At 45.8% G+C, this 24552-nt stretch overlaps 1 protein-coding gene across 2 annotated transcripts; it reads right to left on the bottom strand.

Moving 5' to 3' along the window:
- Positions 1-255: 255 nt before the first annotated feature.
- LOC129601903 (uncharacterized) lies at positions 256-5165 on the bottom strand. Of its 2 annotated transcripts, XM_055500836.1 has the most exons (5): positions 3468-5165; positions 3180-3341; positions 2931-3113; positions 1496-2726; positions 256-1405 (listed from the first exon to the last, which is right to left on the bottom strand). In XM_055500836.1, the coding sequence occupies exons 4-5, from the start codon at positions 2439-2441 to the stop codon at positions 735-737; spliced, it is 1617 nt and encodes a 538-aa protein (XP_055356811.1). In that variant the 5' UTR covers positions 2442-2726; positions 2931-3113; positions 3180-3341; positions 3468-5165; the 3' UTR covers positions 256-734. The 2 variants fall into 2 exon arrangements, with proteins under 2 accessions (XP_055356811.1, XP_055356810.1); XM_055500835.1 differs by having other exon boundaries at positions 256-2726.
- Positions 5166-24552: the final 19387 nt, after the last annotated feature.

Here is a 24552-nt window from a genome sequence, read left to right as displayed (position 1 = left end):
CAGGATGCAACACTACGATGCACAAAACTTTTTGAAGTGCGCGGAAGTGGAAGTTTTCGTGTATATCCCCCAATTGGGCATCATGTACCGGGACACTCCTTGAATGAGGAGAGATCACGCCAGCCGTGTTATCTTGGTATTTCCCTCGTTTCTGCCTGGTTTGGCTACCAGGTGTAACCGGACTATCATTCAAACACAGTGAAAGCACGCTGTGTGCGTTGCACAGGAGTGCGAACGAAACGAAACGGCTGCCAAACAGATCGTTTATTAAAATGGAATTTTAATAAAGGCAATGAAGCCCGACAAATCTAAATCATCCGCAGGATGATATCAAAACCCCAGATGGGAGCAAAAGGAAGAACAGAATCGACCAGTCAAGATATTCTTGGCTGGGAGAAGGCAAAATCCGAAGTGAGGCCGTACATTTTAATGTACGGTCGAATCGGCAAAAAACAGACCGGAGAGACGGTGCGATATCCACGCAGCCCCACTATCCTGGGCGGTGGCACCGATCTCCTGACATGCCACGGGACGGAACTCCGAGCTCCCGCGAGGACACAGCAAACAAAAACAAACACCAAAATAATGAGCAAAATGCGACCGAGTACAACTTGCGGCGCATATACTAGGTTAAAAAAATCACAAAAATTTGGCGAATTTGATGAGATCCATTCCATAATGAATTCAGCTTGGAGAATGACTTGTCCTCCATAACAGCATTTCGGCAGCATCGCTCACGCATCATTCAGCATGTCGGTGTCAGCGTCGACGGCAGCAGGATCGGAAATACAATCGGCTATAGCGGCTCCGGCGACTGCATACAAAGCATCGCCCAGTATCTGAGACACTGGTTGCACAGATTGTGCCGACACGTTTTCCATTGTATCGTGAAATATTTCGGTATCTTCCTCACCTTGCGGTGGCGGCAATCGAATGAACGGCTGTTCAGTATTGTCGGCGTCATCCAGATACTCATCTAGATAATCGGAACGGTATCGGCGAAAGAACGCAAGTTGGTCTTTATTCATTTCAGACTCCCTCATCTTGCGTAAATACGCGATCGTATTCCGCTTATAGTCATCGGAATTCGGTTCGGCCTCATTTTCAAACGACTTCGTCGTCTTATAAAATTCAAACTCGGCGTCGGACATACGAGAAATTGGTAATTTCACCAAATAGCTCTCGACGAGAATATCCTTCGTCTTCGGCTCTGTGCTAACAGATTTAGCTCTGTTAACTGTTCGTTGCGGCAGTGCAGCGTTAACAGGCTGCGTTTCGGCGGAAATCGACAATATAACATTTGCTGGTTGTTCATTCGCAACAATCGGCTGTTGTTCAACAAGAACAGTTGAAATCGGCGGCACGGGCGCAGGCACAGCTGGCAACTGCTGCTGTTGTGACTTCCCTGCAACACCCGATTTATTAGCGGCTTTATTGCCATTATTACTCGGCGGTCGTGAAACATTCTTATTCTTATTCGGCTCGGTACTCGTACCTGTGGATTTAACCGTAGTCATATCCAGCAACGACGGAGCGGATTTGAACTTCGCCAATGGCAGATTCGGCTTCACTTGTGGAATTATAATCGGCTGTGTAATGGGAGGAATCGGCTTAACGGGCTGTTTTCCGCCCATCACTCCCAACTGCGGCGTCGCGGAATCTCCCGACTGATTTTTCCGAATATTTCGGAACTTCGGCTCCGGCTGTACGGTTTTGCTTCCCGTAGGAGCATCCGGCGAATCGGGCAAAGGGCGCTTTTTGTACAGCTGGCCCTTGTCGAACTGCGTCTTACGATCACCGTATCGTTTCATACGGATATTAACATCATCGTAAAACTGGTCGGCTTCGTCAGTGTCCATTTCAACATGACCGGCAGCAGCCAGAGTGTCTTTCAACACCTGCGCTTCCTGCTGTTCGGTGAGCGGCTTCCCTAGCATTTCGATCAAGTCCTTTAACAGGGCATATTCGGCTCGTTCCTTACTTTGGTAGATCGCCTTATGGGCGCTATGACTACCAAGTAGTGCGGCTTTGATACTCATAGCGGCGAATTTTAATCCCGTATTGTAGGGAATCGGCGTCCAATCGATATTGCGCTCATTTAATTCTTGGTTTAAATAATGAGCGACTTTGCAGAAGAAGAAAAACTTCGCAGGATCGGCTTGTGGCAGTATATACTGCATAAAAAATTTTTCAGTTACCGGATCTCCATAAATTTTGAATTGAGAAATAATCTCAATATCGACGGCGGTGATCGGCGTGTACAAGTGCTTCTTATCTAACACTGTACGGAGATTATTACGGTGGCTCGACGCGTACGTAAGTACTTCCAACGAACGCGACAAGTCGACAGTGGAGTAATCAAACTCCATCATCGGGTCTTTTAGTCCTATCTTCCCCAGAAATGCCACGGCATTCTGGATCATCTTCTTTAAACATAACATTTCCGGCGCATTTGTCTTCGCTATATCAGCGACGGTAGCTAACTTGTGTATATAAATACCCAAGTCGCTGGTATACTAAGTTACATCGCGTAGGATCCTATTAGGATCGATGGTCGGCTGTCGTGGTCGTCGAACACCACGATTATCGCGGGAATTAGTTTCACGCGGCGGCGGTTGCTGAGATTCAGCCGGCTGATTAACATTCTGCGGTTTATTCGGCTCATTACGCTGCTGTTAGCTAGCAGAACGGATATTCGGCTGGTTTGCGCGCTGTCTGCCACGACTCTGCAAATCAGCGGACAATTTAGGTTCATATTTCGACAAATCTCTCCCGGCAACTACTATATTCTTGCCCGAGTGGGAGTGGTTTTCAGACGGCTCCAAGGTATACTCGATACGGTGTCGAGCACCAAATACTGATCGGCTACTGTCGCTAGACGACGGTTCCCTAATCGACGTATTAGAGTCGTCAATTGACAAACTACCTACTTGCTTCGACAGTCCGACACGCGCGTCTGGTTTCACACGCGACGTACTGGGCTGCACTTCGGCTGGACGCTGCTGTGATGCAGCACGGCTTGGATACTGCTGTGGTGCAGTATTTCCCGGATACCCACGCTCCCTCAGCCAGGGATCAGAAGTCTCTGCACTATCGACACTGTTCGGCGCCTGCTGTAAAGGTAGTTTATTATACGGCTGTATACACAACTTACAGGTAGGAATTATAAACTTATCTACCTGCTCGCTCTGCTAACGATATTGTTGATATTGCGGCTGATTGAAAGCGGCTTCGGCTTGCTGCTGATATTGCGCATATTGCGCCGGCTGATACTGTGTCGACTGGTACTGCTGGTAGTACTGCATCTGCTGAAGCGGCGACATGGGATTCATAGCATGTCCCTGCGACATAGTTAAATTAAGAACGTCAATTTTCCACTGACTGGGATTATTATCGGAACGATTTAAAGGAACACATTCCCAAGTACTTAGGGGACAAGTCTCAGAATCAGAGTCGGAACTAATTACCTGATTTATCGGCGTCTGCACTTGTGCAGGGTAGCTGATGGGCAAGTGCATTTGTGCAACATAATTGTTCGGCGGTGTGATCTGCTGAATCGGCTGATCCACTGGTTCTGGCATATCTCGCCATGGATCCCGCGGACCGGCTGTCGAAATAAATCGGCGGACTGCGTCATTCATGCGCGTCCGCAACCACGGCTTCGCCTGTAAGGCCGGCTCAAACTGCGCTTCCGTCACGGTGATGTATGCGTCCAGATTACGGGACAGCACCTCATTCACCAACCGTGGAACGACAATGTTCGGATCCAGCTGGTACAAATTCTGTCCCAGCAGGCATTCGGCGCATTTCCGGCTACTGGTGTTGCTTTCGCAACGATGACACGGCTCCATATTATCTACTTGATTATACCGGTTAATTAACCATAATTATTCAACGCTAATTTGCCTTGTTTATTAATCGGCTATTTAACATTAATCGACTATTTAACCTATTTTTTATTCGGTTAATCGGCATTTTATCGATTAATTAGAGCGACTACGTACGGACCACAATTTAGTGGGGGAATAATAACGGCTTATTAAATTAACTAACTATCCTAATTGATAATTAATTATCGGTTATTTTTACGAGAGTAATATCGACAGTTGATCGGCTTTTAATTTTAACAATAAATTATCGGCGTGACGGGCCGGGTGCATCTGCTGGGTTTATTCGCCCAGTTATGCCCCGTTCCGGATCATTAACGGAAATTATACGCGGGTTGAACACCAACTCAGATACGGCTAATTCGACATAATGGTCGACACGATTTCCCATTTCAGGACGAACCGTGCGAATATACTGCACAATTTCGTCGACTGTCGATCCCAATGGATCATTAATTTCGGCTATTGTACGGATAACTACCTCTTGCCATTGAGTGGCATCAAATAGCGGATAGTCTTGCAAAAAGGACACGTTCGGCGCTACAGTATAATATGCCATTAATTGGCGATGATTAAACTGACGTAAAAGTCGGCCTTGTTCCCATTCGCGATTAAGCGAAACTGCTACGGCTTGTGCACTATACCGATGCCTTAACGTATCGGGAATTCTGCCTAATAGCGGCTGTTGTCGAGATCTTAAGATCTGTCCTATAGCGTCTGCCAGAATGGCGTGTGTCGGTTCTGGAGGCGGCGGCGGTTGTCGAATGACCGTAACGTTCTTGCGTTTCTTATCCGGCGGTGGTAGACCCAAGTCTCTCACTGGGACGCCACTGACGGCACTCAACCGCGTACGGTTTGTATCAGCTAACGCATAACGCGGCACATTTAATCCGGTAATTTCCACAATTATTTCCCTACGGACTAACTCGTGAACAGCTTCCAAAATCATAGGAAACTGTTGTGCGGCGGCGACAAGTCGCATCGGCATAGTTAGCGTAATATAATTCGCTATTTCGGCGACAGACGAACCAAGTCTGTTATGAATATCGTGAATAGCGATAGTAACGGCTTCTCTAAAACTTTCCGGCGTACTGATGACCATACGCTCGTACCAACGACGGCGTAGATCTGTCGGCGAATACATAATGGTACTTGACCAATGCAAGTACACTTCTTACATTTCACCCCGATTAGCGGCACCTTGAATGGCTAATCGGAAGCGTTTACGACTTGCGTTATAATTCACCCGCCCCTTATAAAATTGAAATTTGAAGGTGAATGAAGCGGCTCTTTCCTTATTTTTCAGCTCTTTAAAAGCTGCTAATGCGGCATCGAGCATAACGGGTAGCTCTTCTGCAGGTGGGTCCTGCTCGAACGGAAGAGACGCACTAGACGGCGAAGACTCTTCTGATTTATTCGGCGATTTCTTCGGCGATTTACTCGATTTGTCAGACAGTTTATCTGGCGACGGCTTATCAATTCATGTAACGGATCATGATCGATAATGGTTACTGGATCGGTTTGGGCAGAACGAGAAACTCGAACTGTCTGTATTTCGACCGGCCCATCATCTGATTGGGCATGTGCCACAACGTTCAGACGGACTGTATTCGGCGGCGTTCGCGGCGTTATGGTACTACCTGATCCCGACGGACGCTGCGGCTGACGTTGGCCTTGGCCTTCCATTCCGACTTTGCCTACAACACAGTAAGCCCGGTTAATTGTACGGCATATTAATTACATGAATAATTCGAAAATTAATTCAGTAATTAATCGGCACGGCTAATCACTAATAATTGCAAGATTAATAGTGAAAGATCTCCAGATTGGAGCGGCTAATTTGAATCGGCAAGAGGTATGGACCACTACGGTAGAAACTAGTGGGGATTTAGTTCGGCAGGAGGTAAAAACCTCACGATAGTGGGGATATAGTCGACAGTTACCGTACATGTACGTATCCGTTTTTGTTACGGCGCACATGTAGCTTAAGTTTAATCGGCTTCTTTTTATTATTTTTACGGCTAATATCTTCGGCAACCGCACTTTCGGGTTCCCACTGATCATCGTCATTGACGGAGTCGGCATTATTTTCGACAGTATCGTTTATAACTTCAACAGCTTCTGCGGTATCGGCTGGTATGAACGGCTCAGCGTTCACATTTAAGCCATTTTCGGCAGATTTCGGCAGGGAGATCGTACTAGTTATTCCTTTACGATTCTCTTCGGTAGTATTATAACGCTTGAGGCGCTCGCAATTCACGATGCGAGTTTCTTCCGGCTTATCTTTATTTTCAATTTCGACGGCATTGGTATACGGGAAACCAGAAACTTCCCATCTACCTCCGAATTTTTCTCGGAAAGATTCGGTTTCACCTTTTTTCTTCTCTCGCTTTAGGAGAACTAGTTCGCCGATCTGATAATCGTCTTCTCGACGTTTTTTAATAAAACGTTCGGCCGTTTTAATAAATTCTTCTCGCATATAAATTTCGGCTAACTCATGCGCTCGCGCCAAATTATGGCGAAATTCTTCCATATATTCGGCTATCGACGCATGTTCGACTGGTACATTGGTCTTAGTGACCGTATCGGCTGGTATAACTTGCTCACGCCCGTACAGCATATAGTACGGCGACATGTGAGTAGTTGCATTTTGCACTCGGTTTTTAGCGGCTATAACAAACGGGAGAATGGTATCCCAATTCTTTTCCCGTCCGTCGGCGGCGTACATTGCCAACGAATCGGCAATAGTTTGCATTTGACGTTCGACTAGGCCTCTACCAATAGGGTGGTAGGCGGCACCAAAATGATGCTGTATCTTTAAGCGATGGTTGATCGCTTTCAGAAGCTTATTGTGGAAATGAGTTCCACGATCGGTATTTAAGATATGCGGCGTGCCATAGGGCAAAAATACGTCGTGAATAAGGAAACTAGCGACAGTTTCCTTTTTCGCATTAGGAATCGGCTTAGCTAGTACGAACTTAGTTAATTCGTCAATAGCGACGGCTATGTATTTATTACCTCTTGGGGTAATCGGCAAGGGTCCTTTTAAATCGACTTGTACTCGGAACCATGGAGCTCCGATAGCTATCTGTTGTAGCTTACCCGGCGGTGCTTTCCGTTCGGTTTTACGGTGTTGGCACAAATAACAATTGCGTACGTACTTATCGATATCGGCAACCATGCCGTCCCAATTATAACAAAGCGCAATCGCTTGGTACGTCTTCAGTGGACCCAAATGTCCACTAGCCGGTGTATCGTGCATAGCATGCATTATATCGACACGCATATGGTTCGGCACGACGAACCGTCGATCAAGGCGGCCGTCTTTTTCGGTTAATCGGTACAGAACGCCATTCCATAACTCAAAGTATGGATCGCGCTTGATTAAGTGCGTACTTTCGGCTCGGCCCTCAAGGGCATGAATACGTTTTTCGATTACAGGATCCTTTTCCTGTTCGGTTCGATAATACTTGAAATTATCTTCGACTTCGTCATGTTCGGCTGGGTCGGTGATAGTGACGACTCGAATGGTCGGAGTAATAAACTTCCGATCTTTCATTTCATCCCAGTCGTCATCGTCGGCTGTTTCGACCGGCGGTCCGACTGGATGTCGGCTTAAAGCGTCGGCATTATCGCATTGTTTACCCGGCCGATACTGAATAGTCATCTTGTGACTACTCAGCTAAAGTGCCCAACGGGTCAGACGCCCGTTCAAGCCTTCCTTCCTCGACACAGAGCGTAACAAGTTTGTTAGCGCTTGATGATCGGTTTGCACATAAACATGTGAGTATTTGATGAAGTGTCGGAACTTACGGCATGCAAATACCACGGCCATACATTCCAATTCGGTGATGGGATATTTGCGTTCGGCATCGGTTAGGAGCTTGCTAGCGTAAACGATCGGATGACCATCCTGATGTAGGATAGCTCCTATTCCTATCGTACTAGCGTCGCACTAGATAACTGTCGGCTTATTTGGGTCAAACTTGACCAAAACCGGCGCATTAATCAATGCATTTTTTAGATCGACAAATTCGGCATCATGTTCGGCTGTCCACTTATTCTTAACATCGATTTCGCCCTTTAGCAAGCCATACATGGCTCGAGTTCGGCTGGCAAAGTCCTTAACGAACTTGCGGTAGTAGTTGCATAAACCGAGAAAAGATCGAAGATCCTTCTCAGTTTGCGGCTTCGCAAACTGTTGAATCGCGGAGATTTTCTCCGGATCGGTTTTGATTCCGGCTTTAGACACTATGTGTCCAAGGAAATGCAACTCGGTTTCACCGACATGGCACTTGCTCGGCTTAAGCGTGAAGCCGACCTTTACGAGGCATTCAAACATTAGTCGGATTTTACGAATCAAGTCGTCGAAATCCTTAGCGGCTACAATAATATCGTCTAAGTACGCAAAGATATTCTCATTGCGTACTCCCACAAGAGCCTTATTCATAGTCTCTTGGAATGTTGCCGGCCCATTGCACACACCAAAGGGCATGCGCAAAAATTCAAAAAGACCGTCTTGCGTGATAAACGCAGTCTTTTCGATTAAATCTTCGGCCATTTGTATCTGCCAGAACCCGGCATTACAATCGACACCTACATAATATTCATTATCGGCCACGGATCGAAGTAATGCATCCGGTGACGGCAAAGGATAATTATTCTTTTTCGTTGCGTGGTTCAACTTTATATAGTTGACACAAAAACGCGTACCGATAGTACCGTCTGGATTCTTCTTAGAAGCCAGCACGGCTGGGAAACACCAGTTACTATTTGATCGGCGAATAATTCCTTTTTCGAGCATTTCTTTAACATGCTCTTCGATTATCTCCCAACCTCGCCAAGAGGTACGGTGCGGCTTACATTTAATCGGCGGGGAATCACCCGTATCGATGTGATGTTTTACAATTGTAACATCACCAAAAGGTCGGCGTTTAGTGGCAAATAGATCAAGATATTCAAGAAATACTTCCTTGATCTTCGCTATTTGTTCGGCTGTTAGCTTAGAATTAATCTTAAGCGTATCGACGGCTTCTCGGATTTCTTGTTGTTCTTCCGGCGTTCGTTCGGCTAGTTTGACGGAATTAATACAGATCTCATCATCTTCTATCTCTTCGTACGGCTCGAGGTAACCGATGAATTGACCTTTCTTAATCGACTTTCGACTATTATGGAAACTGAACAATCCCAGTTCAAATTTCCCATTAGCTGGTCTTACGACACCTTCGATCGGCTTAATATGCCTCTCCATGTAAACATGTGGGCTCGGCAAGAACAGAAACTTATCGGTCGAAAATTCTTCAGTTGGGTCGAATCGTGCTACTACTGCAGCCATATTTATACCAGGATTGATTAGAATTTTATCGGTAGCGAACACCTTAATCGATTGGAGGCGTGGGCTACGAGATGTAGATTCAGTAGTAGGCGACTCAGAAAATTCCCAAGTCTTATCAGTAGCTGTGGGATCAGTTGACTGATCAGGTTCAGCTGATTCCCTAATAATCGGCGTAGATTCAGTATTTACTACCGGCTCTACATTTGCAATGATTAGATTTGATGCATCAAATGATTGTATATGAGATAGGGTTCCATTAGGGCTTGGTATATTTTCGACTACGGTATCGGCATGATTCGGCTCGTTCGGCTCAACATTCGCCTCGTTACATGCGACATCATTGTTCGGCTTTGATTGCGGTTTACATTCTATAGTCGGCTCGTCTTTACTAAACTCCATTACGGACGCCATTGGGTTAAAATGTGCCCGAGGCGCTCGGTTAGCTTTAATCATGCCTTCCGCTTCGGGAGGCGTATTATTCGGCTTATATTTCGGCTTAAGCTGATACGGCAACTGTACGGCTGACTCTAGTTTTACTGTAGTCATTTTTTCTAAGTCATCTCGTAATGCCTATGGTACGTCGTATTTGAAGTACTCAAATGCTTCCTTCAGCTTCTTCTGTTTCTCTAGCATCAAGATATATTCATCTCTGAATGCTGAATCGAGATTGTTGATAAGCTGTTCGGCTTCTTCAGGACTTATGCCTGTAATCGGCGTGCTATCATCCGCTAGGACAAGAATATCTTGTCGAGTTTTATGAAATAATTTCGCTAGTCCCCGTACTTCGGAAACAAAAACTTGATATTCTTGCCATAATTTAGCAAACGACTTTCTCGGCGGCGGTAGTTTAATGTTCGTTTTGCTCGTGGCCCTTGCCACGGGTATCGGAACAATTTCGGCTTTAGGGGTCGGCTCTTTAGAGATATCAATAGCATTAATAGTTGGTTCCGATGCCACGGGTATCGGAACGATTTCTTCAATAGTATTCGGCTTTTTAGGTTCATTAGTTGATGGATCGACCATTAGGGTATTAATCCTATGGATCCATTGTAGTTCATTATCACGGACACCAAAGGTAGTGCCGGCCAAGAAGTCCTGACCCAATAGCACTTTAGTGTCGTCGACGGTCGGCTTAATGTAGAAGGAATGGTTGATTAGTTCGCCAAATATATTAACGGGTACCGTGCAGTAGTGGGTTACTAAAAATCCACACATACCACCGATTCCTCTAATGTTTAGCGGCTTAACCAACGGTAGTCTTTCTAGTTTTAGCTCATCGACGAACTCATTCGAGATGAGTGACGTCTCGGCTCCAGTATCGACCATAACCACAACGGTTGTGCCTAAGATACGTGCCCACACCATTAACGGTGGCGCTCGTTTCGGCTCTTTAGTTGAATCGACTTTAGAATCGTCAATATTGATTTCGTTTACAATCGGCTCGTCTCGTTCGATCGGTTCGGTGATTCGGATACCACTAATAGTTATTATTTCAGTAGTATCCGGCACTTCACCAGGCAACCGGGGAGTACTGCCGGAAGTTACTCCCCGTTGTCGTTTTCCTGGCTACTTGCTGATGCGGCATATTCATTTTGTTTCGGCGGCGGTAAACGTGACGTCGGCCTTGGACCATTCGACTGGCCCGGGCCTTGGCCACGCGACTGTGAATTGTTTCGGGAACGGCCACTATTAGGCGTGCCCGTTCCACTACCGGCTTGGCTTCGGCTGCGGAAATCCCTGGCGTACCGGCGATTCCCCGTAACCAGATCGTGATACGACAAATAGATTGGGTTCTCGGCTCGGGGCACGTCTTTAAACTGACATGCCTCAAAGTAGTGCCCGCAGACATCGCACTGCTGGCAGTACTCAACGACTCGGCCGTTTCTCATCTCCTTCTCCAACCGTGGAGCCCGGTTAGTATTCTCGGGAATACGTCCGGCGTTCTCGGCCCACAGCTGGGAACGGATCGACTGTTGATTATTATTGTTATTGCCGGCTGGCCTAACATTGCTGTTATTAGCATTACTTGCTGGCCTAATGTTACCGGTATCGTTGCCATTATTGGCTGGTCGATTTGGTCGGCAATTCCCCCCATTAATGGGGCGCGGCGGGCTGGCAGCTGCTGCCGCATAGCTTACCGGCTTCGGCTGGGTCTGTACCGTACGAACGGTCACAGAGTCGGCATTTTGGTTCTTACGTTTACTACCGACCGGAATCACATACTTTTCGGGATTGCTCGCCGTTAAATAGCGAATCTTTTCTAAAAATTCTTCCGGCGTGCGAGGATCCATGCCCTCGATTTTATCATGCAAAGTTGCATGCGACTTAATGCCCTTCATTAGAAAGGTCACGAATTGATCCGGCGTACCGGCATAACCGGCCTTATCTCTCAGCGTCATCATCGCCTGAAAGAAACTCTCAAGCGATTCCTGACCTGGACGGTACGTTCGGTTCGTGAGTTCGGACAACGCATTTACAGAGCGTCTGGTATCACCAAACCGCGCAACCAATTGGTTACGCCACTCCCGGTACGTAGTCGGCTTATTTGGGGACGTGAGCGGGCCGTTATACCAGATTACTGCCTCGTCCTTTAGACAGTAAGCTAGCTTGGCTATCTTACGCTCGTCGCTAACCCAACGGTTTTCTTTTGCGGCTTGCTCAAACTTGATGAGAAAACTATCAATGTCTTCCTTACTGCCATTATACGATGGCCTAGGAACCGGCTGTCGTATGGCGTCGGCTAGGTCGGCTTTCCTTAGCGGACTATTGGTTCGGCTTGTTCGTTTACTTAGCTTACGCAGTTCTTCCCGCAGATCTTCGCAAATTACCTCTGCCTCCTTATGGGAAACCTGCTGTCGGCTAATATCTACTGTCGGGGCCGGCTCCATGCGGGAGTGCATGGTTTCGGGCTGACCAGCACGCATTCGCGTGGGCGACCGTTCTTCGTAATCGATTTGGTTTTCGACTGCGGCCACCATCTGTTGATGCGTTGTCAACAAACGGTTATACTTTTCGGCTAATGTATTAAATTCCGACCGGATTCTCTCACTCGACTCTTGCAGCGTAGAGATCGAAACGAGTCGGTCGTTCGACTCCCTACTCAACTTCCCGTTTGCTTGTATAGCTTCGAGATACTGACTGCGGAAGTTAGTCGACGAATCCTTTTCTGATTTTAGTTCGGCTTTTAGCTGTTAAATTATATTATCACGTTCGACGACCTTGGCTCCAAGCCCTACAGCGGCTTTATTCGCCTGATGGGCGCCTATGGCCTGATGGGCGCCTATGCGCCTGATGGGCGCCTATTTATGGGCGCCTTTGGCAGTCCGTAACTGCTCCTTTAAATTGTCTTGATCGGCTGTCATATCGCAAATCGTTTTATTACGCTTTGCGATTAGCTGTTCGGCTTTATCAAGTCGAATCCTAAGATCCGAGACTTGATTTTGCAGTTCTACTACTGTTTCGGTATCTTGCATTAACAGGCTAAACCGAGGCCCTTTCTCTCCTGTCGGCTGCAACGGCTGAATCGGCGGGATTTTAGGATCGGCGTCAAATCCTTGCCCAAAGCCTTATCAATGAGGCTCGGACTGGAATGCGCCTTCGGTCCCAACGGTACTACCGTTGTCGGCTCATCCTCCTCATCATCCGACGAGTCGGGTGGCTTATTTGATTCAGGATCGCTAGTATTAATTAGCGATACCGATGATAGCGTCGACGTAATCGACTCTGTCGCACTATCGGCTCTCTCTACGCTCGGTTGTGTCTCTACTTCGATCATGGCCTCGTTCAGCTCCTTAGGAACCATTGGCGAGGCCGGCTGTTCTACCGACTCTGGTACTGGTAGATCGGCTAATGGTGCTCGTTTCGGCTTTCGTTTATTCGTTTGTAGTACCTGATGTACTACCTCATCGCCACCGGCTACTATCTGTTTCGCTTTCCCGCGGGTAACATTGCGGGCAGCATTATCGTTTGTTTCGGTTTCTTTCGGCTGATTTCGGATCATCCGGTCGGCTGTTCGTAAAAGATTATTAGCGAACTGCTTCGCCTTATTTATTGGTGTTCGTTCCATATCGGCTGTATTACTGAAAAACAATAGGTAATTGTTACGATTGAATTCCAATAATAAATACGGTAAATCAAAAGGTACTTCGTTATCTAGCTCCCATATTTGGGTCGGTAGAAATTCTATCAAATCTGTTAATGATTTTCGACTAGATCTTACGATTCTATATCGGTCAATATTGATCGATGACGTCACGCGACGCAATCGGGGCGCTATATTCTAGCACTGACAGATTCAGTGCTCCATACTGAACATCGGTATTTTTCGGCAATTATCAGCACTCGTTCTATGCAACAATAATTACGGCAGCGATAACGCGGTAATAATTGCGTTAATTTCGATAATATCCAGCTATTACAGGTATTAATGTCGGCAATGAATTAGGAGATCAATAGCACATTAAATGTTATTAGTTTATTCGACTTATTTTGTTCACGGTGCTTATCACTTCCGTAAATAACTCAAATCGGCGGTACAAGGATAAGCTACTGCAAATTTATCTGCTCGTAAGGCCTAGACGACCTCTTAACTGTGTGATTAAATCTGCAATTGCAGACACAACCAACTCGGCGAAATTATCGACAATTGGTTCACGATTGTTTCAAGAAATTGCGAATAATCATAACGACTCTCGTCGGCTAAAATACAGCTGAAATTATTTAAGTAATACGGTGCGATAATTCAGCTTGAATTATCAACGACTTTTCGGTTTCCTTCTCTGAATTACCAGTAGAAGGTCAAACAATTCTACTAATTTTCCCGACTTTCTAATTTCAGTATTTCTACCGAAATTAAATTCTATACGGTAATATAGATGATACGGTACGGCAATATCGAACGAAAATTCGATTAATATTTCGACAGCATAATCCCTATAGTTACGATTTTCAAGATTACGGCTTATAGTTCTAGTTATTTCAACTAGAATTTATTCGACAAATGATGGTAAGATTTTACGGCAATTATGAACGACTTTCGACAACAATTATAAAAGCATACATGTTCGGAAACAGTAGCGTCGCTACGGCAAACGGCAGCAAAGTGTGGTAGCTTTTGACAGCTCCCTTTCGACAGTAAAATTATAGAACTCTAGAGGTACCCTCTAGAGTTGACGGCAAAACTTCTAGAATTATTCTAAAAATTATCGGCGGGTAGTTTCTTATTGCAACCGCGGCTTACTGTGGTAAAATCAACGAGAAGATCTCACCACAAACAGTAGCGATTATACGACAAAAACGACGATAAAATACGGTAGCTTCTAGAGCTACCATACACGGCAAAATTCGGGTAATTTCTAGAGCGCGAACTACTAGAATTACACGACGTTTTTTAGAGAAATTCTAGATTCATTCGGTAATCGAAATCGGCGATAAAATTAGAAATTAACATGGTTAACTCGATCGAAAAACGTCAATACAATCACGATGAACGGCAACGCGGTACGATAGCTTTTAGCTGCTGTCGTTCGACGACAAAATCGTAAGGTTCTAGAAAAAATCTCTAGAATTATCGGCAAACCTTCTAGAATTATTCTAGAATTTTTTCGGCTAATTGTTTGCAAGTGCAAACACGGCTTACCTGCTGCTGACGCGACAGGACTGCAGTGAGCGATTGAGGAACGGTTGTTGCTGCTTCCCGAATGCTTGTCCGAGACACAGACGCTTTTCCGCTTCGGCTTTATCCACCGGTGAATGCCTGATGTCTGGGCTTGCTCGCGACGTGTAGAGAAGGATGCTGATATCCGGTGGTGTGGTGAAATCGTTCAGGAACTCCGCTGTAGGCTGGAGGTAGCTGAACTATTTCCTGATGGCACTCCGTAAGGCTCAAATCCACTCTTCACTGTACGCTACGTGTGGAATCCGATTAGCCAAACAGAGAAATTCGGCTTTGCGCACGGTTGATGATGCGCTCGGTTCAAAGTGCGGACGATCGGCTAATTGCAGCTCACAGGGCTAATTGCCTGCTTGCTCATTAAAAAATCACAGACTACAGGGATGCGGAGATCGAACCCGCATATCTCCACCATGAAAGCACGCTGTGTGCGTTGCACAGGAGTGCGAACGAAACGAAACGGCTGCCAAACAGATCGTTTATTAAAATGGAATTTTAATAAAGGCAATGAAGCCCGACAAATCTAAATCATCCGCAGGATGATATCAAAACCCCAGATGGGAGCAAAAGGAAGAACAGAATCGACCAGTCAAGATATTCTTGGCTGGGAGAAGGCAAAATCCGAAGTGAGGCCGTACATTTTAATGTACGGTCGAATCGGCAAAAAACAGACCGGAGAGACGGTGCGATATCCACGCAGCCCCACTATCCTGGGCGGTGGCACCGATCTCCTGACAACAGAAAGTACTCTTACCGTTTCAGTCCCAGGCTATTAAGACAGACTGGGTCGACTTTGTAGAACTTAGTCTTTTTCCTGGTCAACTAGCCACTGTTAAACAGAAAAAAAATACATGGATCCTTTGCTTTTCTCTACAGACCGAGGAAGAATGGCTGTGGAGGTGCTGATTCGTCTGGGCATCGATCAGCCATTGCAATGGTATCCAGCCATTCTTCTGCATTTTGACGGCGGTACTGCTACATTTGGTTTGGCCAGCATTGTCCTGCCTAGCTCCTCCGTAAAATTGATTGTCCATGCAAGCCGGATCCGTGCCAATCGCACATTCTGGCTGGCTTTGACGCCGCAGGAGTGTCGTGAGTTAGCGGCGAAATCGGCAGAGGTATGTACATATTATGAAAAAGGCACGAAACGTTCGACATGGTAGAAAATGCGAAGCTATTGAAGTTTCCCTCATTGGGAAGGCCATACCTTTTTTAGCCATTAGTGATTGAAGCGCTGGTTGTTTTTCCCCGGCTTTAAGCGGATTGGTCAAAGTCTTGGGCCGACAGATTCGTAGTTTTTGAGAGGCGCCTTCAGCGTTCTACACCATTTCTTAAGCAGCGTTTTAGTACGGCTAGATTTTTAGTATGGCGTTTTTAGTAACTAAGGGAAATGCTATGCTTGTGCTAAGTGCGTTAACCGACTTTTTCTTGCAGGAAGCTACTGTTTTGCCGCCACCCACCACGGTTCACTCATCGGGCATCATCGCACTTCAGACGATAAAATGCAAGAAGGTGGTGGTCGAACGGATGCTGATAGCCGTCTGACTGAACGCCTGAAATCCGATGAGTTCGAAAAGAGCTTTAATTCGCTGTCCATCGTCATCTTAGTAGAAATATATTTGTGTCTTGATACTCCGGTCCGTTGGCGTTATCGTCGCGTGTGCTGCCACTGGAACTGTGTTCTAAGCATGCCGTGTATTCAGAATCAGCTGCGTTTAAATTACTCAGGTCTGGTCAATTCGGGTGAGGACGTTAATAAGGTGCCTCCGGAAGATGAATACCTCAACGCCGCCTGGGCCAGTAAGTGCTGGGCTCCCACTATTATTATCACCGGCTTTGCCAAAGACAACCGAGCAGTGTTTACCGGGTGGCCGAACAAAATGGCCGTCTAATTTACCAAGGTGCCCCGGCTCAGTCTATTGTCTGATTGCCAGTGTGTTAATTTTATTCGAAAGAGCAATATTTAGGACGTACAAAATTTATGATAAATCTACCTTACGTCAAGGTCTGATTTTATAGTAAATTGTTTTGGAAAACTAGGTGGAGTTTGAGGATGTCCCGGAAACGAAAATTCGAGTTTCCTATTTAAGAACAAAATTCCTGTTATGTATAGAAGTACATTACTGTGTGTCAGATTAGAAGTTTTTGAAGACAGGTTGTTCCTTGGTTTTTTACTGCTAAGAGCTATGACATTCTTGTGACCGTGTTCGGCCAGGAAAGGAGAGAGCTCAGGCCACGCACAAGAAATTCTCGTGAATTGGGCATGTAGCGATTTTGAAAACAAATTCCTTGTGAACACGTGGAGTAATTTTCTAGATTAAACCCGTTTTTGCAAGACCAATGTCTTAGCTACCTTTATCAACTAAACCGACGTTTTTGGATGCGCCAGGTCGCGCAACCAAAAATTATAGCGAAAATATATAAAAAAATCAGGCAACAAACTTGCAAATTTTTCGAAAAGTACCGAAATGTTCTAACCGAATAGCTCATATGGCGCAAGGACTATGTCAACAATTTTTTTTTGAATGAAAAACGATGCCATTTTCTAGATAAAACAGTTGGAAAAATGTAAAAAGCTTTTACGGGAAGGACATGTTGCAAGATTCTGAATTCTGCGAGCTGGGACACGATAAATTTTTACACGATTTTGGTTGGCCCCCTTGTCAACGAGCGTGTCTCAGTTTTTCAAAACAAGTTTTAGTGTTTTCAATAGTCAATAAAATTCTCTATCGAACGAGCTTAAACTGTTAGCGATGTGGTTAACGGTTCGCGAGAAATAAGCCGAAAACGAAGACGGCCATTTTGTTCAGCCACCCGGTACATCCATCCGATTCTTTTTTGACATAATGAAAAACTTTGGACACGGAGATTTGGCTAAACTGGAGATGCAAAAGCTGCCAAAGATCATACAGCACATTGACCTGACACGGACGAGAGGATCCACTCCACTGGTGGTTTCCCTATCTTGGTGAAACGACACTGGATCGGCAAGGGAACTTTTTCAACAATCGCTCTAGAATTACCATGTATAGAAACTTCCAGCTAACATCCATCGTCATTTTGGTTATTGCTGTTCTCAAACACATTATTCACACTTAGAAAAGAAACGATTCGTCCATTCACATTAATTTTTTGATTGGGACAATATGTTCTAATGTGCATAGCAAGGAGTCTGCCTTTACTTTTCCCCTTCTAATTTTTGGACGCTTCTACTTCAGGTTCTGCATGATAAAAAGATGCCTTGGAATAACTTAAATCGAAACAGCTCTCTGCTAGTGCAGTGCTCCCAGATGTTGAATTAATTTCCCATAATACATGAGCTGACATACATGAGCCGTGTTCCATTTTTTTGTCAAGAAATGCTTCTGTATGTTCTGGAAGAAATGGATAATCGGGGCGCAGGGCACGCCACATCTTCTTGTTTAGTCTGTATCAGCGTCGGTTCCTGCATAATTTACACTTTGCACCATTTTTTGTGCAAACGACTGCGCTCCGATGTTCCTGACCGGCTTTTTCCGCCAAAATAACTACAACGTTGCACCATTCCCCCATTTGGTAGCCTTTTGCAATGATTTTGTTTTACTTGGCGTGATGCAGTGTCCCATTGTCTCTTTGCTTGGGAAAACCGAGTGCGACTGTACTAAAGCAGGTCGACTTTAACTGGCGTGTGCCATGCTGGAGCAGCACTTTCTGAGCCGCATCCTAGGTGCCGGTTAGGAATATCATATACCGCGTGTAGTGCCGTAATACTCGTACAGGTAGTCCAACAACTCCGTCTTGATCGTTAACCGCATATGCTAAGCGCAGCCGTCACACGTCAGTTCATTTTTGCCGCCCATAACCCAGACAAGCGAATGGTACCGTATGTTGCTAAGGTGCGCTTTTTTGGTCATCCGAAAATTCTGCGCGTATTCCGTCTACTTTGTCGTTTACGTTACCACTGAAAACGCTAGTTGCATAACACATTTTTGGGGTCATTGCCGGGGTCAGTATTTTATTTTTAGGAAGGAAATCGCAATTGACCGCACCACTGTCACAAAAAGAAACAATAGTTATCTGGTCGATGACTCGATAGCAATTACCTTTCCTGCTCGACACTATCAGCTATGATAAAATTATGCAGTGCAACGCCGATTCTAGAGCTGTGGCGGGACTGTTGTAGCAGATCTCCTAACGCCATGGTTGAGAAAATAAGCCAACAAATCTGGTTTTGTATTATATATTGTATTGTACATATACCATTTTCTACATATTATTGCTTACCGTAGTATTTTACTGTTTACTGCTCGAATACAGCAATCACGCAGAGATTTAATAAGGGAGAAAGACACAGTGAGATAATAGGGGCCTAGAAAAGAATGATACATGTTGTCCGAGCCACGGGGCGGATGAATTTTCAAATCCAAACAAAAATATGGAGAGAGTCAAACGAGAATGGAAGACTAGAGGAAACCAAGAAAAACCCTTTCAAATGTGTCTCCTTGAAAAGTGCCTACAGTAGCGTTTGCCTAAGCAGTAAAACTGACAGCAGGAACGTTTCACAGTGGGCAATATCCCTTCTCAGCCTTTCACGTCCGCAAATTAACGAGAAAGTGTTGAGTGAGCCGCGGCAATCTATGCTACTGCGAATGTTCCAAGCCGTCCACGCACCAACGGTTTCCCGCGGGAATGCGACGACGTGCGCGGATCAGCCGACTGCACAACATACAGCATCTTCAAATACAACCGCAAGTGAGCGTTTTCGAGATTGAAGCTTGAAGCAGAGATTGAGAGATTGAAGCCGAAAGAAAAGCATTGCAACCATCCGTCGGTCCTGCCTTGCGGACGGCTGCTTTCAGTGCATCCGTTTCATACAGGTCTCCGTCCGCTTTCAAACGTTGGAATAGTTTCCACAGCCCCGGCTCATTCGGCATGGGCAGCGACGCCTCCAACGCATCCCAGAATGCACAGTCGAAATCATTGCCACGTTGGGATCGGTCACTTCCAATGCCGATGCTGACCTCTGCGTCATGCAATCCGGGCGATTCTCCAGTTCGAGGTAGCTCATGATAGTGTCGAACCTCCTTAATCTAATTATCGAAGGACAGGGCATACTCACTTATACGCAGCCGTTGAGGTGATCCGCCCAGTCTGCAACGCTGTCTCCGCGGAGCTGGGAAATTAAAAGATTGTAAGCGGCACTCAGTTCGAACAAACTCTAACTGGTTTTAAGCGTTATCTCGTGCGTTGCGTGCATCCACTAAAACATACAATTAATTAATTTTTACTTAAGCCATGCGTCGTCCCGGTCGTAATCCGGCATCCGTGTTAACTCGACTAATAATTATTCTTATCGCGATTTGCCCCTATGACCTTCTTACATACAGATACATACAGGCAGTAACAACGCGAGCAGGATATGTACCATACGTCGCAATAGGCGGATACTATTGCCAGTTGACACTATTATTGTGCCGCGGAATCTTTTCAGTAGCAGACTGCGCCACCGACTCAACGATTGTGCGCTGGTAGATGTGATACGCATGTAAAAATAATTGGGAGCATGTTAAGTTATATATATACGCTTGGTGAGCTGCAAGTTTATCAATGGCATACATACGTATTTGACACTGTAGCCGTTCAGTAATATTGGCAAGGGGATAATTTGCAATCACTTTTAAAACGTAAGTTTTGGAACACAGCTGCACAGAAAGAATGCTGCAGCTTAAAGAGAAACCGGATCCAATGCGTGAGCAATAGCACCTGTTACAAATAATAGCATTCTGACTTTTCTAAATCGAATTCCGATCTTTCTAGAAAGCCGTGCTATCAGCAAGCCAGGATGAATACGGCCACGAAGCCACCCTGTCGTATGGAAGACAGTGGAAGCCACCGAAGGCTATTAGTTGATTTTCGGGATGACAATGGTGTCCTGCATCGTGGCAAGATTGTCTGTGGCAACGAAGAGGGAATCCTTGTGGAGACACAAGACGGGAAACACGCGGGATCAACGCAGTTGGTTCCCTATGGGAAAGTATATTTCTGCGAGAGAAGCGTTCGGCCCGAACTGATGGAAGAAATGTGGATGCGTAAGTTGTCATATGTATCGTACAGATGTATGTACTGCAGTATGTACCGTACTCTTTAACTGCGGTGTTGCATGTACGCTAAATCTAATATATGTATCTGGTATAACCATATATGTAATAATTTTAACCATACATATAACCATATAGTTATATAACCATAACGTTAACCATATATAGCCATATCTCTGGTGAGTATGACCCTATATCTGGTGATTATTGCGTTCAGTTGCAATAGAGCAGGCTAAGCTGTTGGTTGATATAATTATAATGGCCCCTCCGAAATTCATTGTCTGAAACATGATGGCACCATCCGAATTAAGCGCACCTCCGCGAACCTCTGCGAAATAACCGCGAACCTTTGCGCGTACCTCTGCGAAATAAGCGCCCCTCCTCCATAGTGTTCAAACTATTTGTTGTCCAGGATCATAATTCGATAATTACCGGATTTTTTGGTAGGGATGCCTCTTACTTCGTAAGTCGAATTGAACCGTTATGCGCTTCTTACGCAGGCATTGTGTCAGTTAATTTCGGCATATTACATTAGAATAAGCAGGATGCTGGTTAAAACTCGTCCTGCTGTTCCTGCAGACGACTTGAAAATGCCTGTGGAGGTACTGATACGACTGGGTATCGATCAGCCGTTACAGTGGCATCCAGGTATTCTTACGCTGTTCGATCGCGGCAGTGGTGTGTTCGGCGTGGCCAGCATCGTCCAGCCTAATTCAACCTCGAAGGTCATAGTCCCCTCACATCGGATCCGAGCAGTGTACACGGAATAGCTAGCTGTCACACAACACGACTGTCGTGAATTAGCAGCGGAATCGCGCCAGGTATTGTTTCCCTCAGTACAGCCTTTGCTGATGAATTATTCGCACTCGTCAACGGTCACGAAAGGGTTGCTTTCGCCGGTAAATTATTTTTAAACGTAACTGACAACTTTTTTGCAGGAGCAGCACTTCAAATCTGGTCAGGATGAGTCCGCTGAAAGTGGTATCCAGTCCTTGCCGGCAGTCATCTTAGCCGAGGTATTCGAATGTCTCGACACTCCAGTTCGCTGCCGAGTTAAAAACGTGTGCAGCCACTGGAACAATGTCCTAACCTTGCCGCGTTTCCAAAACCAGCTGCGTTTGAATTACTCCGGTCGGGTCAATTCCGATGCGGAGGAGATAGCGGGACGTCCTGAAGAGGAGTACCTGAACGCCGTCTGTGCTAGCAAGTGCTGGGCTCCAACCGTTATTACTGTATCACGGGTGAGTCTGCCCACGACAATCCAACGTTCTCCTCTCTCGGCTTCTGCCGCATTGTGCGGGAACTGGATCTCCGTCCGCCCCGCACTGTAGTCGCGTCCAATCTGCACTGGGAAATTCACGATAAAGAGGACGAGATCAATGCACTGGCATGGTTGTGCCAGAAGCTCATACTTCGTAACGTCACGGCATCCCGGCGTTGCGAGAAGACACCGGCTGTGAAGCTGTGCATTACCAACGGCCGTCTGGTGAACGGACAGCAGCTCGGAAACGAGGACTGGCAGAAAATGATTTTGGCTAGTATTCCTGAGCTGACAGAAGCGGAGATGACCGGTATTCTTGACTGGATGGCCGAAACATGCGAAGAAGACGATGGGACAGTGGACTGGGAAGACCTTCGACAGGTAAATATTTTGCGACCGAATTGTCTTGTCCTCAATAAATTGGATAGCATCCATTGGTCAATCGGCAGGGTTTCTCAGAAATCCAAACGGAATGGGCGGAATCGCGCGCTTGGTTCTGTGCTTCACAAGTTACTTCACAAACCACCATCCAACCGCAGGAAGCAACCGCAAAGGATCTGGTTAAGCTGGAGCTGCAAAAGATGCCAAAACTTATACAGCGCGGCATACTGGCCATGAAAAGTGGTTCCACATTCATGGAACTGTTTCTTTCGTGGGGAATTTAAGCGGCCAATAATGATTTTCTGGATAGTACAGATGTATCAGCAAAGTCGTTATGCTACCTCTTCGTTCATAACATGTCGTTTCAACAAATGCTCTTTTTTCTCAGTATTACTTTCTTTCATTTAAAATCAAAATTCAGTCGTTTGCGAGAAGTGAAAATCCTGCAGATTCCTTATCTCAGTGTATCACGTTCAAGGTTGCCTTATCTTTATTTTCCAGTTTTTTAAAACGCACACGTCCAATAAATTCTGCAAAACTGAGGCGAGAAAATCATAAGTAATGATTGGTCGTACAAACTACAAAGTGTAGGTTTGTTGAAGAAACTTTCTGTGAGCGGTGACTCTTAGTTCTTACTGTTATTAGTATCCTGGCAGGCTTTTCGTTCTCCCTAATCAGTTTGTTGGCCAAGGTGGACTGATACAAGTTTGTGTGGTCAAAGATCCGTTGTCAGAGTGTGAGCCGTTAGAGTTTGAACTTAGACGCTGTCCGATTTTACTTTGCCTGACTTTTATCATTCTATGACTACGGCATTTACATGTTGTACATATGTCTAAAAGTTGGCGACTGAAGATGGCGCTTACGTACCGCGCCAGATTTAACCATATGTACTGCCGTAACGTCATACTCCAGGCGGCTGACGGCAGCAGTACAGGGGAACGGTGGAACGCGTTTACTTTCGCCCCTTATATATCATGGTCCCTAGATTTACACCACTATCCGGCCTTCGGCATGTTAGTTTAAGGGCAGTAGGAAAACGCAGTAGGCCGCTTTATGGCAAAAAAAGACTCAGTTAGTTTGTACTTGAAAATAACAATATTCCTCCTCTGGGATGCGAAACTTTTTCAGAAAGGAAGGGTTATGGAAATGAAGAGCCTTTGTTACTCGCCGAATGGAACTACCTAGTTTATATACGGAATACAGACCTCGTCGACCCATTAAAACGCGCTCGCAAGTATAAGCCAAGCACTCTGAAAATTTAATACCAGTTCCAAATAATATGCGGATTGAAGAAAAGGTGCATAGTGATGGAATCACTTAGCGGACAATAATTCAGACCACAGCGTAAGCGATAAAGTAAATCAACTGGAGAACTATAAAAAAGCAAATAAACTTGAACAGATCCAATTGCATGAGAGCCACAATTACTGACCACAGTAGTAGTTAATACATGTGAGCAGGAGCACGGAATCACCACCATCCCATGTCGCGCGTACTTTTCTCAAGATTGACGAGGAGGTGACGGGTAACATGCGACAATTTATCCCACTGCACATCTTGCAGACCGATCGTGCACCATTTCTTCCCGTGGGAATGCGAGGACGGGCGCGGATCAGCCGTTTGCACAGCGCACAACATCTGCAAAAAACAACCTCTGCTGAGCGAATTCGATGCATCTCTCAGTGGAATGAAACGGCACAGCACACTGGCGGTTGCACCTTGTGGACGGCGTTCCGTTCGTCTTTTCCATACAAATCTCCACCCACTGCCAACCGCTGGGATAGTTTGTTCCGTTCCCGTTTGTCCGGCAGCGCCGCGTCCAGCGCATCCCACAATGCACAGCCAAAGTCACCACCAGCCGGCGATAGCGCACTGCGGTGACTCATGCTGATCTCAGCTTTGAAAAACTTCCCTGCTCCAGATGCTCCAGCTGGAATTTG

This window comes from Paramacrobiotus metropolitanus, unplaced genomic scaffold (assembly GCF_019649055.1).
Source record: "Paramacrobiotus metropolitanus isolate TYO unplaced genomic scaffold, Prichtersi_v1.0 Parri_scaffold0000296, whole genome shotgun sequence".
Taxonomy (NCBI): domain Eukaryota; kingdom Metazoa; phylum Tardigrada; class Eutardigrada; order Parachela; family Macrobiotidae; genus Paramacrobiotus; species Paramacrobiotus metropolitanus.
The sequence above is the reverse complement of the archived record's forward strand: the minus strand, read 5'-3'. Positions and strand labels throughout refer to the sequence as shown.

Bases quoted from the DNA above. Each gene is read 5' to 3' on its own strand.
- LOC129601903 (XM_055500835.1), bottom strand. From the start codon at position 2,441: ATGTTATGTTTAAAGAAGATGATCCAGAATGCCGTGGCATTTCTGGGG.